The 17,947-nt window shown below is 37.3% G+C and overlaps 1 protein-coding gene across 6 annotated transcripts in view; it reads right to left on the bottom strand.

Moving 5' to 3' along the window:
* DIAPH3 (diaphanous related formin 3) overlaps positions 1-17,947 on the bottom strand; it is a 499,636-nt gene that overhangs the window by 298,588 nt on the left and 183,101 nt on the right. For all 6 annotated transcript variants that reach the window (XM_013047223.2, XM_013047224.2, XM_004775321.3 and 3 more), the window contains 3 exons: positions 17,554-17,658; positions 14,041-14,352; positions 13,031-13,145 (listed from right to left, as the gene is read on the bottom strand). In XM_013047223.2, coding sequence (XP_012902677.2) covers positions 13,031-13,145; positions 14,041-14,352; positions 17,554-17,658 — 532 coding nt within the window. The remainder of the gene's footprint in view (positions 1-13,030; positions 13,146-14,040; positions 14,353-17,553; positions 17,659-17,947) is intronic.

Here is a 17,947-nt window from a genome sequence, read left to right as displayed (position 1 = left end):
CAAATTAAAACATTCAGGGTAAAGGATGAAGACACAGGGAGAGGCAATGAAATACATAGCCAAACTTGGTGAAAAAATAGACCAAAGTTAACTGAAGTCTAGTGTATAAAGCAGAAAAATAACAAGGAGAATACAGCTAGAAATACAAGTTGGACCAGACCCCAAAAAGCTACCAATAACAGAGAAGGGTTTTTTTTTTCTTTTTAATCCTTTAGAACACATGCACACATGGGATATAATAAATGTGCTATTTGTAGGCGTGGAAAATCTGCAGACAGCTGGCATTACTGTCTTAGGAAGAGGAAGAATAGGCGAAAACAACAAAGGTATTTAAGGGGAAAAAGAGGTTGGAACTTGTATGTAACGGATGAAATGGCTATTAGAGCTTCCGAAGGTTAAAAGGAATAAAAGAAAAGAGGTCACTGTGCCACACAGGTAGTCTGGGGAGCAGATACCAAGGTCATTTCCAGACCAGTGCTTGTGGACCTACACTGACACTCTCTCTCCCCTTTCCTTTTGGTCTAACCAGCAGAGAGGGAAAAGAAGGTATGAAGTCGGAAAGAAGTGAATTCTGTACTTGCAGCTCCTTGATAGTGACGTGACCTAGAGAGCCAGATTTTTAACTTCTCTGAGCTTCTACACATGAACATGGGATGAAGGCCTGAATATCACAATGTAAGGAGTAGGCACAGTTACTAGGGCCGAACAGGCATCCCTTTTCCCTTTTCCCTTTTACTGTTTGAGTCAGCTCCTTTCTCTCATTGCTTTTTGCTTCCAACAGCTGTTCTGGACTTCTTACAACCCTAATATAATCAAGAATAATGAGAAATTTTGATTTATTGAGTTTGTAAGTTATGCTTATTCATCAAGAACACATTCACAAAAATAGCTTTTTGATAAAGCACACCTCAGAGATACAAAAATGGGCATGGGATGATGATCCCGTCAGTTGCCTTGTCTGTACCTTACAGTCTTGCAGAGAGAAACAGACGGTAAAAAATGAAGCCATAATCCAGTGGAGATCAATCTTGGATTATCTGGTTTATGGAAAATGTTCTCTCATAAACACATAAGTTTTACACATAAACACACATACACACACATCTAGGAAATGCTATGACCAAAGTATTGTTACCACACAGAACCTGGTACAGACTGCTGTTTTCCTCGTTATCAGCTGAAAACACCACCCAATCTACTAAAGCAGGTAATGGAAATACAAATGATTGGTCAGTGGAAAGAGCTCATATTCACTTTTCTATAGATAGGCAAGATTTGAAATGAAGCACCGTAAAACGAGAGAAGTTTTATTCAGAAAATGCATAATTTTAAAGCTGACACGCATTAAATTTCCCAACACTATTATCCCTCATTTAAAAACAAACACAGTTATTCCCCTGGCTATTTTGACTCCTCTGGGTTAAATCTTATGCTCCAGGAGCGGAGCGCCAAACTGTCTCACTGTGACCTGTGAAACCCTGAAAAATAATTGGTTCCCTAATTGAAAAAGAGGAGAAGATGAAAGGAGGAAGAAGAGCTCTGCTCCGGGAAGAAGGAGGCTAAGGCAGCATCATGATGGAAGAGTAGACAGGCAAATGACTAAGAGCCAACAATTAAATTAAAATAAATTGCTTATTTTGTGTGAAATGTGGTTGCATTAGATCTTTCTGATAAATGGGATTTCCTAAGTGATGAATTTTTTCCAATTAAAATAAACTTTTTATATACTGTATTTGAAACATGCCTAGTGGAATATGCAATTATAACAACATATATTTTCCAGGTAGGAATGAAATTATATGTTCATATCCACTTCTAGATGCTTATGAGGTCTGAGTAAGATCCGGACCAAGAAAATGTCCCTCTTTCCAGGGTCTCTATCACAAAACAAATATTATTCTGAAAAAATTATTGTGAAACATCATAGAGCAAGAGTAATGGTCTGTATTTTAACATACTTAACTAAACTTCAAAGTGAGGAAATTGCTTTTCAACAGGCAGTGTAGAAAGTTAATAACATAATCATAAGTTAGCTCCCAAAAGTTAGTAATGTATAAATAGTACACATTTCTTTTTCTAAATTAGAACCAGTCTTTCTTAAAAAACATAGTAACAAATAAGAGTAAAAAAACCAATTTTTAAAAAGATTTTTTTATTTATTCATTTGAGAAAGAGAGCACAAATGGGGCGGGGGGTGGTCAGAGGGAGAAGCAGACTCCCCACTGAGCAGGGAACCTGATGCAGGGCTAGATCCCAGGACCCCAGGATCCTGACCTGAACCAACGGTAGGCACCTAACCAAAAGAGCCACTGAGGCACTCCACCAATTTGTTTTTAAATGTCAATGGTTCTTTACTCTAGGTTTTGGAAGGATGTTCCTCGGTTGAAGAAAAAAAACTTACGTACACACACAATTTAATAATTTCTCAAAAAAATAAAATTTATAGTATGCATTATAAACAGGAAATACATAGTAGACTGTGATACCTGTTGCTCATTAAACATAGTATATTTGAATGAAGAAGGGGGAAAAAATCTTTGCTGGCACTGAGAAAGACATGTATAAGGATTTTTCCTCAAACTCCAGAAAGGCACTTAGCTGTGGTAACCAAAACATGTTAATACGATCAGTAAAGATCGGAATCTCAGTAACATTTAGAACAGAACAAATAACTTATAAAGTTAAAATACCCCAGGACCCTAAGATAGCATTCCTGTAAATGAAACACAGAGTTAAAGGAGGAAGATAGAATTTTAGTGAGTGGAATTAACAGAGCCGAGAGTACTTTGTGAAATGTTGCAGTTTTATGACCACCACTCATCCTAGTACCCACCCTCCTCTGTGGAAGATGACCATGTTCTAATCGCTAGAACCATAAATATGTTACCTTACATGGAAAAAGAACTTTGCAGATGTGGTTAAGGTTAGAGACCCAAAGATTGGGACATGGCATGGATTAGTCAGGTGCACCCAATTTAATTACTTGGTTCTTCAAAAGAAACTTTCCTGGCAAACGTCAGAGTCTGAGGAGGATGTAATTAAGGAAGCCACATACGTGGGCAGCTCCAGAAGCTGGACAAGGCAAGGAATGGACAGATTTTCCCCTAGAACACCCCAGAATGTAGCCCTGTTGACACCTTGATTTTAGCCCAGTGAGACCATGATGCACTTCCAACAGAACTGTAAAACTCTAAATTTGCATTAAGTTGCCAAATTCACAGTAATTTGTTAGAACAGCAATAGAAAATTAATACAAAGCCCCACTGGTGAGTATAACGATTCCTCCTACCCTATGCAGGAAATGGACAGAAAGCTAAAAAAAAGTAGAGAAGCTTATCCTGAGTCCTGACAGATTTACCAAATCTGAGACAATCAACCATCAGACTTGTGTAAATCACTTCCAGCTGGATACCATTTCCTGCAGGCAAAGTTCCTCAGAGATTCACCAGAAAACACTGATTCATATACACCAAATACAGCACGTACAATTCCAAGGCTGTCTTCCAATCTTAGATTTGGCGGCTGTAGGTCTTCCAAAATAAATACTTCTCACCCACCCCCTTATCGATTATTTGACATGATATAAGAAAGGTAGAAATATTCATTATCATTATCAATTAAGTTATAAAGACAGCTCTTTGTATTTTCTTAATTAGTCACCACTTTAGGAAACAAGAATTGGCCGGAACCAATCAAGTTCTTAATAGGTCAAAACAATAGAAATTTCATATACAGAAATTGTATATGGTTTGCCTAAATAATTTCTTTAACTTACATCATAAAGAAGGAGGAGGGGGAAAAAACCTATTCCTGAAAAACTATCACTCCTCTGAACCTTCTGCTAGCACTCTGTGAAAATAAGAAAATTAACAGTTATCACCTTTCCTGCAAACCCTGGGGAGGATTTAGGCCATAAGCTTTACTTGGCTCTTGTATTTGTCTATCAACTACGGTTTGCCTGTGTCTTAACGCATCCCACTTCTTTAATTACATTAAGCCAAATATACCACTTGCTAATCTTTGAAGCCGTAAATAACTGTCAAAAATAATCATGAATAATTAACAAGAACCAGTCAGATTTTATAAAGTACGGACTGAGCTTTTCAAGTCCACACTCAAATCATTAGCTCAACATCCAAAATCTGAATCATATCAAGTAAAAAGTTAAAAATTCTCAGTTTTTAAATTTCATAAAATCACAAAATTTATTGGCTCAGCTCCATTCATGACTTGTAAACCAAAAGAAAAAAAAATCATGGAAAAACTCAGAAAAAATTAAAAAAAAAAAAAAAAAAAAAAGAACAGGTCTTTATTCCTGATTCAACAGATCCCTCTTTCTCCTGAGCTTAATAAAGCTTTTGACAGTGAAGACATACACAAAAAATGAAAGAAACAGGATGTACAGAATCTATGAGTATTTTCTAAAACTGATGGTACAAATCAGTGTTACGGCAATCTTCTGAAATGACCACTGACATAGGTCAGTTCACTCAGCAGTCCTATGGTTTGACTGGCAAATTCATTCGGAAGTGAGGCTAAAGCTGGCCAGGTCCCGTGGAAGATTCAGAGGAGGTACACAAAATTTTACAAGTGGAAATGAGCCTGCATTCTCAAAATTTATGTTTGCCTAATAATTCCTGAGCAACTACAATGAGCTGGGCATTGCAAAAGATGCTTTAAAATCTTCATGCTGTAATCCTCACATCACCTTGTGAGATGGGTATCATCTTCCCCATGTGATCAAGAACAACAGCCGCCAAAGGCGGGGTCACACACGGGTGTGGGGGCAACTCCACAGTGTCTCTTCTCCTCCTGTACATGCCACAGCATGGTGTTAGTATTTACAGCTCAAATACTTACAGAAGTGAATAGAGGGACCAAATGATGAAAGATGGTCTTAATAAAAAATGGCAAGTTTTTAAAGCCTTTAATATAAATTGTGGGATGAGGGTGAACTGCTGTGGGGCAGCGGTAAGGTGGCGGGAGATGAGAGGGAAATTATTTTAAATCAAAGAAGAGCACTTTAAATAAAACATAATAGGATTTCTTTTAATCAGAGAAGCCGCACGGCACAGCAGAGGAGCAGTGGCTTTAGACTCAGATCTGTATTCCATTCAGAGTGGCAGCTCCTTTTAGCTCAACTTTGCTTCAAGAGTGCAACTTTTTCTTACACATAAAATCTAGGCGATTTTTGCCTTGATTCTTCTGCAGGATTGTTTTGGGAAACAAATAAAATAATAGGAGGTCAACACAAATGCTTAAAAAAAAAGTTACCAATACTTGTTGTGTCACTGTCTAATTAAGGAGTTTTGTTATTTCTGCCAGATTCAACATAATGCTTGAATTAACAAATGCTTTATAAAATTCTATTAAAGTGAACCCCAAAATGGACGACTTGTTGTTAAAGTCACTGTAAAATGATATTCCTAGTTGGATGAAGTAACTCATTCTCCTTACAAATAAGGTACTGGTCCCTTGAATTAAAACAAAACAAAACAAAACAAAAAACTAGGGGTGGCACTGGGTCAGCTGATTAAGCTTCCGACCCATGGTTTGGGCTCAGTAGCGGTATCAGGGCCCTGAGATTGAGCGCAGAGTCTGCTTGAGAGTCTTCTTCCCTCCACCTGCCTGTGTTTACACACTCTCTCTCTCTCAAATAAATAAAATCTTAAAAACAAACTAACTAAAATTGCATATATGTAAATAAGCAGCAGTCAAGTTCAGGCCAAGGCCCTGACCCCACCTCACGCCCAGCACTGTACAAGACAGAAAGGCTAGAGCAGGCTTCATAACCTCTGTTGCCATGGGCCCCCACTGGCAGTCAGAGAGGTGCATGGCTTCTCAAAATAATTCTTAAATGCAGAAAATAAAATACATAGGAGACCTCCCTTTAGAAAGGAGCACACTTAGCTGACAAGATCCAAGCTGTTACCATCCTCAGGATACTCCTTAGCTTCTGAATCCAGGCCACACAATTCCTGGGCAGCCTAGAGCCAACGGCTGAGCATGGCAAGAGCACGAGACCAGGCCCCCAGCGCCCCCTCCCCTAACAGGCATTCTGCACCAGAGCTCCCTCCCAACCACGGTGGCTGAGGATTTGTTCCAGTACATCATGGCTTGAAGTTCTTCGACCCAATCCTATTTTCCCCACCTTCCACCCTTCATGTGCATTACCCACGGCACACCCCCCCAAAAATCTCCTGAACTCCAGCCTCTCTCGGCATCTGCTCTCGGTGGACCCAACTGACCAAAGAGGCTTCTTTATGAATGTACTGAACAACAAGATCTAGCTGCAGGTCTCACAACTACCCTAATTTTGAAGTAGTGAGGGGTTTTAACACTGTTTTAATATATCTGAAATAATTCTAAAGGGATATAAATAAGAGGATATATAAACTTTACAGGTAGAAATGGCATAGGTGTGGATGTGTTTGTTGCCTGTATTTATAACTGAAGGAAAAGCTAAATTTCAACTAGAGGTTAGTGAAAGTAATGATTATTTTTCCTTAGCCATGTTCAAAGACCCCAAGTTAAGAACCCCTGGATTAGAGTATGTCTGACTCAGAAAGAATCACTCTTTTAAGACACAAACACCTAGATAAGCGAGAGTTGTAATAACCAAAGATTTCCTACCTGGTGTTTCTCCTTAAATTCCAGCAAACCCGTGAATGTTTGTGTTAAATGCACAGAACATGTTACAAATTATAAGCTGTGACTAAATGATTTAACTTTGAGGGATAAAACACACCCAGCTCACCTAAACACAAATATATAATTACCTCAAAATCTAGCTTAGGAAATTCAAGGTTAAAAAAAGTTATTTTCATAAAGGGTTTTCTTTATTCCCCCATTACAGAAGAATTTACTACATTATTTATTTAGCATCCAATTCCAACAGCACGCAATCCAGCAAGAAGCCTCCCCCACGTAGCTCCTTAGGACCCTCCTACCACGACCACTCTCTCCTTGGGTTCCAGCGGCCACGTCGGTTGCAATACTCACGCCACGGGATCTTACTCCATCCAGGCCTGGCAAGTGTGTGTGGAAGTAGGCAGGGAGACAGGGAAGAATGCAGAAGAGGGAGGGGAAAGGGGCAGTGAACAGCCAGATTTATTTATATTATTTTAAGATTAAAATCGTGCATCCAGAAGGATGAGTCTCTATTATATTTTCAGGAGAATAATACTGTACACTAAATACGACTGGGAGTCCTGAGTGCTAGAACTTAATGCAGACAAGGCAAAGCAGAACCGCCTTGAAATAGGGAAGTGTCCACTAAGCAACCAGAGGGCAACAGGAAATGCCCTGAGTCAACGGGGAGAAGACAGAAGATGTAGGAAATGGGAGAGAGGTCCTGAGGGGGAAAAAATGTGTGAGGACGGTAAAATGCAACAACCTTACAATGTTGTCAATAGAGGACAGCTATAGGTGCAAACAAGACTTAAAACACCAAGATGATTTTGTAATCTAGAAGGAACACGGTTAACCCCAGTCTACTACTAATGAAGTGATTCCAGTGAATCCAGTGCTCCCCACCACATTCCTTTCTCCAATGCTAAAAGGAAAAGAGAGAAGAGGAAAAAAGGCAGGGTGTGGGGGGAGCTTTGTTTGTGAGCACCTCCCCCCACCTTGCGCACGTCCAAGCCTTCTCCCTTTCCGTTTGCAACGTTTGTATGTTGTACAAATAATATGCCTAGTTACATAGGCCCTTAAAATTCCCGTCACACTATGCCAAAGATACGCTGTATAACTAAGCATGTAACTGAACCATCCTAGGACCTGAAAGTCGCCTGTGGCTCCAGCTAAACAAACCCACTCTCTTTAGCCTTTTTCTTTACATTCTATTTCTTTAAAGCTTTCAGAATACAATTCTGTTTCTTTAGCAACCCAACACAAAATACAAATAATTGGTAACAATGAGATACTTCCTAATGGTGAAGCAAGACATTCCTGACCTATACTATCATTTTTTTTTTTAAGTCTTTAGTTCTTTTCAGATCCAGACGCAGACAAGAACCAAAGGATAAATCTCTAGGGAAATATTTAATTCTTCACACACTTCCTCCTCAATCTTTCCAAATTAGTGTTTGTCAAATGCCTTTTCAGAAAACTTTAAGATATGTTGCATTCATCTCAGCATCACTTTTTTAACATGTATTCCCAAACTACACAGTTATAAATTATATTATTCATCTTAATGTAGGCTTGTGAGATAGTTTAGGATTTATTTTTAATACACTTTTGTTCATACAGAGGAATAAATTGTGTTTCAAATACAAAGCGACATCCTGAACACAGCCAAGTCCCTGGGATAATCCATGGTTTATCACTCCCTACCCCAACACTTTGTCCACTGAACTATGATGTCAGGAATCTAAGCTTGATTTGTTTTTAAGTGCATAATCCATTAACTGTTTCCATATGCCATAACTGTTCAGTTGAGAAATTATTTATAAACCAGTTTATTGGCCCTATCTGGCAAATAGGATGCACCTGTTACACAATGTGATTACTTCAGAAAGCTAACAATTGTGGAATCACATTTTTATAATAAATCAGTCTAAGTGAATTAGACTATTCACGTACTTTTAGAAAGCCCTTTAATCCCTATTAAGTTAACAGTTTGTGAATAATGAAAGTAATTAATATTAATTTTAGTTGATAAATCCAACACCAATAACTTGTTAGTATACGTTAATCCATTTTCCTACAGCCTGTAAAAATTAGCCAACAGATGCTTCCAATCTGGTAAAAAATACGCAGGTCATTAGCATTATTTTGATGATACCAAATGTTCAATATATGAATATTGTGATTACATTTCAAAGAGATATATACACAATTTTATTTTATAATCTTGTTAAATTTTAACAGGAGGCCAAGAGAGTAAATCGTGGCAGTCCTTTCTGAATCAAAATCAACATTTGTCTTCCGTTCCTCATTCTTACACTTCAACATGACGGAGAACTTGACAGTTTCACAGAGATTGTGAAAGATTGTGAATCAATATGTGGATGGGCACATGTCTGCCTTTCTCTCTGCAGTGCCCCAGTGCCAATCACAAGGCCTAACATACAATGTACACCCAAAAAATATTTGTTGACTTGAACATCAGTAGCCAAATATAAGAAAGAAAAGGCAGGAGCAATGAATGAAGAAGAATGAAAAAAAGAGAAATATAGCCAGGAAAAGTGTCTACATGTTATTTTCAGAAGACTTTAAAAAATGGAAAGCTAAGATAGAGTTCGAAAATTTAGGACTGAGAAAGGCAAGGAAACCAAAGTGATACCTGATAGCAAAATAAGGTATAAAAGAGAAAGTGATACAACTGAATCAGGGAAACTTCTTGATTTCACAAGAAAAGGCTGAGAGAATTTCCTTATACTCCTCAAGATAGGGCATAGGCACTTTCCTATTAAAACAATGTTATAAACATCACAGGAGGTTAGTTTAAAAGACAACATTATTAAAATCTAACGGGGGGGAGTGGGCAAGATGGAGATATAATAAAGAAGAACATGAGTCAGGAGGAAATGTCCAAGCTCACAGCTAGAATACCTTGCTATATCTGCCAGAGCGTGGGTCTCGGTGGTATTCTGGGGACTCAGCATTGTTGTGCAGGAGAAAGATCTCAGCAGAGATGTGGTACTGATAGATAAGGTAACATGAAGATGGCCTAGCTCAGGGAGTGGTACACCACAGGTGCTTTATGGGTGCTATAAGGCTACCATAAGGCCTTCTTCCTTTTCCAAGTTTCAGGGGTTTAAAACCAGTAAAACCCAGTCATCTTAACCTAAAAGACTGTAAAACCCAAAGCAGTGTCTTCCATAATAAAATAATAATGATAATAATAATAACAATAATAAGTAATAAAAAAAATAGAGTATGTTATTAGAACAGATAGAGAGTAAATGATTGAATTCAGTTCTTTTTCCTTTCTACCTGCTTCAAATGTTTAGGGAGCAAAACTGATTGGCATTTACCATTTTAAATTCCTGGGATGGAACTTCTACCTTTGTAATCAGAGAAATAGCTCTGGGTTTTTTGTTTAACAAATTTATACCCTCTTTTGCCCACTTCCATTACCTAGGCCTCGGGCAACCACCAATCTGTTCTCTGTATCCATAGCTTAGTTTGCCTTTATTGTTTGTTGTTCTGAGGTTCTACATAGAAGAGAAATCAGACAGTATTTGTCTTTCTCTGTCTGACTTATTTTCATTTAGCATAATGCCCTCAAGGCCCATCCATGTTGTCACAAAATGCCCCAGTTCTTTGGCAAAAGAATTACTGCAGTGAAAACCAGATAATGTTAGTTCTCTAAAACCCAGTAGTCTCCAGTGATGAGAATCCTGTAACCTTCCCTGTTGAGCTGTGCTGTGATCCAAACCAGTGATGAAAAATCAACCAGTAGACAATCCTCTATCTTCCCCAACTCCCACAGCGAGGGAGCAGAGCCACCTTGGACTGAGTAATAAGTGACGAGGTTTAATTCTGAATTCTGCAAAAATCACAAAATCGATTCAAAGTAACCTCAGGAGTCACATAAAGAGATGGGCAAAAAGTTAAGACTTGGACCTAAAGCCTCAGGGGCCAGGCTGTGAATAAAGAGACAAGTAGAGACATGTCCACTCCACCAGCCCTCAGTCTTGTCTAAGCTTTCCAGATACTACTCTGGCCTTCCTTTCTGATCTTTTCCACATAATGGCTATAGGAAATCCTACTTCTCTGAAAGCAGCAGTTTTGTTTTCCACTATAATCTTAAGTACAAGGAATGCTAAAAAGTGCTCTTAATTCTCCATGAATAATGTTCTCCAGGAATTATTCCTTAAAATCCAGACCAAAAAGTTGTCACCTTCTCAGCCTGTTTCCTGTTGTGACTGTGAAATGTTGGCATTGCCCAGGAGGACAACCTTGGAAATCTGATCCACGGAAGCATCTTCCACCGTCACAGAAGAAAGAAGGTAGCACCTGAGCTGAGGCAATAGAAGTCATGGGTCCCTGACAGCCTCTAAGTCAAATGAGAGACTCTGGGCCAAGGGGACAGCATGTCCAAAAAAGAGAGGGATGGAAGTACAGGACACTCAGAAGAAGATCATCCTTCCCTCGCCTTACACTTCATGACTAACATTAGATTCAGCAAATACATTGTTGTTTTTTTTTTTTTTTTCCAACCTTGAATCTCAAGGCTAAAGTTAGATGACTTAAGAATTTTTTAAAGGTCCAATTATTTCATTTAGGGCTAGCACTACAGCTAAATTAAAGACATGCTAACAAGTTTCCCTTTTGAGCCTCATTAATTAAGAAAGTAATCAGAGTAAAGAGAAAAAAAAAAAAGAGAGACAGAGACAGTAGCTGGATGGCAGTATTACTTAAATAGCTTTAAGGTACCACCATTTGTACCTACTAGGAAAGCGAAGGGAAAACTAATCAATTCCAGAATATGGAATCTGAAATTCTGAAATGTTTTACATGTAAATACACATTTTAACTGCCATATATTTTCCTTGATTGCCTGAAGAGTGCACTAATCTTATTCAAAGAAAATGTTCATTCTCCATAATCAAAAGGTAAAATTAAGATCTGCTTACTTCACAAGTTTTCCTAGGATAAGCTTGCTGAGAAAATCCCTACTGTTTTCAAAGATCAAAATGCATCAGTTTTACTATTTTGAACAAGGACAGTGCCCAAAAATATCTGCTGAAGGCTTTAGGTTTATCCCAAATTCTGGGAAACCACCTTCATTCACAATTACCTTTTAGAGTTTTTAACTTACAACTACTTTTTAGAAAGAGACTCTAATTTATAGTTCTATTTTACAAGCATTTCAAAGGAATGCAATTTTTTTAGTATGTCAATATCCTTTCATTGCCGTGATTGTCAAGTTAAATCAGATACATAGCATAGTGCCTATCACTTAGTAGGTATCTTTTTTTTTGTAAGATTTTTGTTTGAGAGAGAGAGACAGGGCACAAATGGGGTGGAGGAGTGGCAGAGTGAGAGGGAGAAGCAGGCTTCCCACTGAGCAGGGACCCCCCCCAACAACATGGGGCTCAATCCCAGGACCCCAAGATCATGACCTGTGCCAAAAGCAGATGTTTAATTGACTGGGCCACCCAGGTGCCCCCATAGTAGGTATCTTAAGAAGTTAAAGCTTCCCTCTCTACAGCAAGCCTTCCCATCTCCAGCTGGAATACAGTCTCTCTTCTCCAGCTCTCTGTGCTCAATGAGCCCAGGGTCATAAGTGGCATAGTTTATGGTGAAAAAGATTCCTTTTTGAAAATTAAAAGGTAATCACTGATCTAAGTACCTTGTAATATAGACCTAAAATGTAAGCATTACATAATTTAAAAATTAACTTTATAGCTTATGTGCATATCAGCTCTGAAACATGTAGTGGAAACCCAATGTACAGATAGGAATAATGTTTGAGTTATTTCTAAACAAAACAAAACAAAAATCACACCAAATGAGTAAAAGCTATCACAAAAAATAACTGGAAATGAATGCTATTATTTTTAATGAAAAGATCATATAACTTACTCATATCCTTGTTTTTTAAGTTAACTTTCAAGGTATTCTATAAATTTGTTATTTCTGTCCTATGTGAATTCATAATAAATATTGTGACCATCACTCTAATATTAAAGGGTGGTAAAATTCTGACTCGAACAAAGGTTCGCATTTTGTTTGTATTTCTATGCCCCACTGACTAAAGGGATTCTCATGCCGAAATTCTCCATGAAAACATCCTCCTTTTCAAAAGTCCAATTCATAACATCTTCAAAAAAGATATTATACTGAAAATTTGACAAAGTTTGGTATTAAACATTTGCGTTTTGAAGATTTCTCATGCAGTAATCCGAATAACAAAATCTGTATTTTAAACATTTGTTTTCATTAGATATTTAATGAACGAGTGAAGCAAAAATATCTCTAAGACTCTTAAAATAATGTTTTCTAGAAGTTAATGTATAAAAATTGGCAACATTAACATACTAAAATTAACAAGTAGGCATGATGTTCAACTTACCTTTTTGTTGGCAACAAAATGTATTCTCAAGTTTACAAAGCAAATCCACATTTTCATACTTATTTTCATTTACTTTTATCCAGAAACAGTTTTCAGTCATTTCATGAGGTCTGATCTGCAATCAGAGAGACGGATTCCTAAATAGTTGGGTGTTTCATCTGTCCCAGCTCAATCAGTATGTTCAGACCCAGGGTCCCATAGCTGCCAGCAGATGTTTATGAAGTAATCCCTGTAATATTTTTCCCCAAAGTGTGTTCAATAAAATCCAAGCTCCTCAAGAAGCTAACGTTTTATTAAGGGAGAAAAAAAAGTTCCACTGTCACATAGTTGAGGGTTTGAAGCAGAGTGAAATAAAATTTGTTGCGGGAGACAAACCATAAGTGACTCTTAATCTCACACCAAACTCAGAGTCTTTATGATTTGGTGAGTGCTGTGAAGTGTGTAAACACAGCAAAAAAATATGTATTCAAAAAAAAAAAAATGTGTTGCTTATTAATTATACCTCTCAGAGTCTTTGATATGCTTGTGTGCACAGCAACAATTCAAGTACAGGATACATTACACCTCTCCTTCCAAGGCTGTGTGACCAAGAAACCATCTTTCTGCAGGATTCAGAATTTCTGTGTCCTGACTAAATGAATATTAACTTCGACAACTAGTGTTGGTTTTTCCAATGGCTACCAACAGAAAAAAAGTTCCAAAGAACATTAAGGTTCTTTGTACTTTTGAGAAACACTTTATAATGGGCTCAATGGTAATGCTGAATTACCAATTTGATGATGAATCAAATCCCATTTAACAATTATTAACTCTTACCAAATTTCTAAACTAGAAAGCCTTAGTCGAGAGAAAAGGGCTTTGCCTCAACACTTTTGTTTAATTCAAATAATGCTTGTCTATTTAATGTCACTGTGATTAGAATTTCCACTAGAAATTAAATACAAGCAAATATAAAATTAAATTTTAATGGAGGTGATAGTGTATTTTTCTTCCATTTAGTTCTGTTTTACCTTTAACCAATTCAATCTTCTCATGTTGGTTTCAGGTTTAAATTCTTTCTTTGGTTTTAATCCAAATGGTAGGGTTGGTGGAGGAGGAGAGTTTCGCCCGTTGAAAAATCCCAGGGGAGGTGGTGGGGGCACAGGACCACCAAAGGGCATTGGCATTCCTGGAAGTGGAGGAGGAGGGGGAGGTGGAGGGGGTGGAGGCAGCCCGCCTCCACAGGAGGGCAGTGGCGGGGGAGGAGCCAGTGCTGGGGGGCCAGCTCCATTTTCTTTGGACAGCGGCAAAACGTTATTTGTACCAGCCGGCAAGGCACCAAACTAGAGGAGAAGAAGAAACAAGAAACATGACTAAAAACATCTACAACACATGTAAAGGTACACTTTCCTCAAAAACTATTATTTAAATCAAAGATGATTCACTATCAGCAATTTCACATGGGTTAACCAAAAACAAAAACAAAAACAAAAACAAAGAAACAAAAAAACAAAACAAAATTCCAACCAAATTGGGGTTTTTCCCCCAATTTAAGAGTTTCACTTCTGTTTTCATAAAACTGTAACTGCCAGAAATATTATTTCCTATTTTGATGGTTATGGCCATCTAGGAAGAGATGCCCAAGAAGGATATGGGTATACAAGTCTAGAAGATTTGAAAATCAGCAGTATCTAGGTGATAGTTCAAGTCATGAGAGTAGCTAAGTTCACTCAGCATGAATAGAGCATATAACATAAAGAAATTCTATGTACGGAATTCTATAGAATACCAGCATTTAAATGAGAACTTAAACAACAAAAAGACCAAGAGAGTCTATAATACTATTGTTAGATCATCATGTCTTTACCTTGAGAGAAAAAAAAAAAAATCTGAAATTCCTAAGTAGGACCTACAGGGGGCACATCATGGTCCTCGTGAACTGGCTTTCACATACAGTTCCATGTAGATGCCAACCTCACAGCGATTTCTAGGCCCTGGCACATGCTATTCCTTCTGCCTAGAACTCGAGTCTTGGCACATGGCTCACTTTCCACTGATCCTTTCAGTCTTAGCTAACACATTCTTTCCTCAGGAAAGCCTGCTCTCCTCTTAACAATCCTCTTACACTGAGAGCACTTTGTGCTTCTCTTGGATTGCACTGAATCATAAGCATTTACCTCTTTGAAAGATTATAACTTCCATGAGGGAAGTGATGAAGTCTACAGAATTTACTACTCTTTCTCCAGCACTGAAAGTGGCAACTGGCAAATGACAGCCAGTGAAGAAATTTGTGTAGCATGAATGAATAAATGAAAGGTGAGAGAAAAAGCAGACAAGTACAGGTTCTTGAGTCACATGGGAAGGAGGGGGGTGCTGGCCTATAGTGTCCAATGTCACAGAGAAGCAATGCAAAATCAGGAGTGAAAAAAAGCTAAATATGGTCACTGGTCACTTTTGTCCTTTTGTCTCCATGCCATGGTAAGAATAAATGCCTTTTAATTATTATAAAGGTGAGAATTGATAATTTTTTGTGATAGGATTATTTTCCTATAATTACTTCAGTTCTAAGATACACACACACACACACACACACACATACACAAAACACCTTGCAAATGGTAGCATTTAATAAATGCTAATAAATCATTTTCAAAATTTCATGGCACAATTATGGAAAAACAGATCATGTATAAAAGCCTGAAACTGACATCTGAGATCAACACAAAGAAAAAGTGTTATAAAAAAAACTGAAACCAAAAATCAAAGCATGTATCTTAACAAAAACATTAACTACACAGTAGAATGAATCCAGCATTATGCTGCTTTGCTGTTAGTGGATAGTACTGCCCACTGAATGTTAAGTATGTATGTTATATTCACACTCAATGTGCATTTTATAATTAACTAGAAATGTCTTAAAGATATGGTTGGAGTTCTGCTCTATATTAGCTCATTTGATGAGTATGGTTGACTTAAATATATTTTTCAGGAGGTCAGATTATCCTGTGATTAACCTGCTCACTGTCATATCCCCAGCACCTGACACTAGTTGGTTGTTAAGAGAATAAAGGAAAAAAATCATAAATAACAGAATATGTCTTATACAGAGAGAAGAATCTTAAGACAAATGAATGGATTTCATGAGAAACACACACCAATCAAAAAAAAAAATTTCCTATTGCTCTTCAAAAATTAATATGGGGGCCAATACTAAGTGTCTAATTCCAGGCTTGCTTCTGATGTACAAAACTAGTCATCCTATCCACATTTTTAAATAACATAGGAGATTCCTGGGCTTAATCTCAGTTATAAAATAAATTCATTCCCTTATTTATATAAAACACAAGCAGCAATAATATATCCAAACTCGGAGGTTATTTTCTTTTTTCAATCAACAGGAATTCTTTAGATTGGATTTACAAGTAATCCTTCAACTAGAAAAAATTAAAAAGTTTTTTAAAATTTCTATTAGCCCAGACCAAGAGAAGCTGCACATAAATATCTCAGGCCCTGCCTATAACTCAATCTGAAATATAAAACATAATCAAATGTTTCTCTTAGTGTGAGAGACAAGGAGCCACATGGGAAAGATGAAAAGTTTCAATAAGTTGTACTTCCTTCTTGCACACTAAAGAAAGATCATTGAGAGTCATATTCTTACAGAAAAGAGGTTTTTTCCCTTAAAAGTGGACACTTAACATTGAACTATGTCTTCGGGTAACTTCTTACAATCTCCGTAACAAAACTATCCACTAAGTATTTAAAAGAAAACAAAATAGCCAATAATATGGGAAATAGTAACCCAATATAGGAAATGGTATATCTGAGACTATTTTGACACAACCATAAATTAGGATGAAAGAAAATGAGCCAAAACTTATACATACTGCTCATGATCCTATATGTAAAACTGCATGAAGAAATTTAGCTATGAATATTCTACTCCTTACTGTCATCTATTTACAACATGCAGATGATATATTTCCTGCTATCTAAATGTTTTATGTGTGGAGGGTGTATGTGAGCTATCTGCTTCATAATCCAGATTTGCTCTCTTTTTTGTCATGTTTTAAATCTGTTTACTTTTGGAAATTGAAAAATTATCAGAAAATGTTCTCATTCAGCTAGAGGTTATCTTTCACTGCAAGGTACCCATAGCCTGAAGGTTTTGAAAAATAAATAGCTTGAGCAATAATTTCCTGTAGTGGGATAAAGAACAGTGATGAATGACAAATCGAAGAGTAAAATACTTTCTTACCCTTTATGGTTACATATAAAACACGTGACATTAAGAACAAAACCCAAATGAAACAGAAGCAAGCAGATTATTTAGTAAATTTCTTAAAAATGCAAGTAGAAAAAAAGGGGGGGGCAAAGTCATTTTTTAAAAAATTTACAGAATAGAAATACATAGAAACAATACCATGAAAACATACTAGTGAAATTAAAGTTGAAACACTTTGAGCTATGAAGATATGACATGACCTTTGCTTCCCTGGTAAGCTTTCAATACCCAAATTCAATCAAGAAAGATGGTATTTTACCTGTGACTTAAAAGCTTGTAACTCTGCTTGAAGTTCATCAATCTCTGCTTCTTTTTTCTGCAATTGGGCCTGAGTTTCTTGGTGATCAGTAAACTCTTTTTCAAACTGCAGAGGAGGGAGGAAAAAAAAAAAAAAAAAAAAAACCGGGAGACAGAAAGACGTCACTGAAAAGCACTATTCTTCATAGAAAAATATGACTGTAATGATGTCTGCCGAACACAGACTTTTTATGAAAAGAATGGCAGATTTTGCTAAGTCACCCAAAGTCTTTTTCTAGGTCCCTCCAGGTCCCACCAAAAATCATTCAATTTGCAAGAGAGCAGACAAAGCCAAAGATGGAGTCTGTGACCTTCCCCTCTCAGCAGAGCAAAGTGGCTCAGAGGTATCTTCAACA

The sequence above is a fragment of the Mustela putorius genome, unplaced genomic scaffold (assembly GCF_011764305.1).
Source record: "Mustela putorius furo isolate JIRA1106 unplaced genomic scaffold, ASM1176430v1.1 tig00000179_pilon_pilon_pilon, whole genome shotgun sequence".
NCBI classification, from domain to species: domain Eukaryota; kingdom Metazoa; phylum Chordata; class Mammalia; order Carnivora; family Mustelidae; genus Mustela; species Mustela putorius.
Note: the sequence above shows the minus strand (reverse complement) of the source record. Positions and strands in the feature narration are given on the sequence as shown.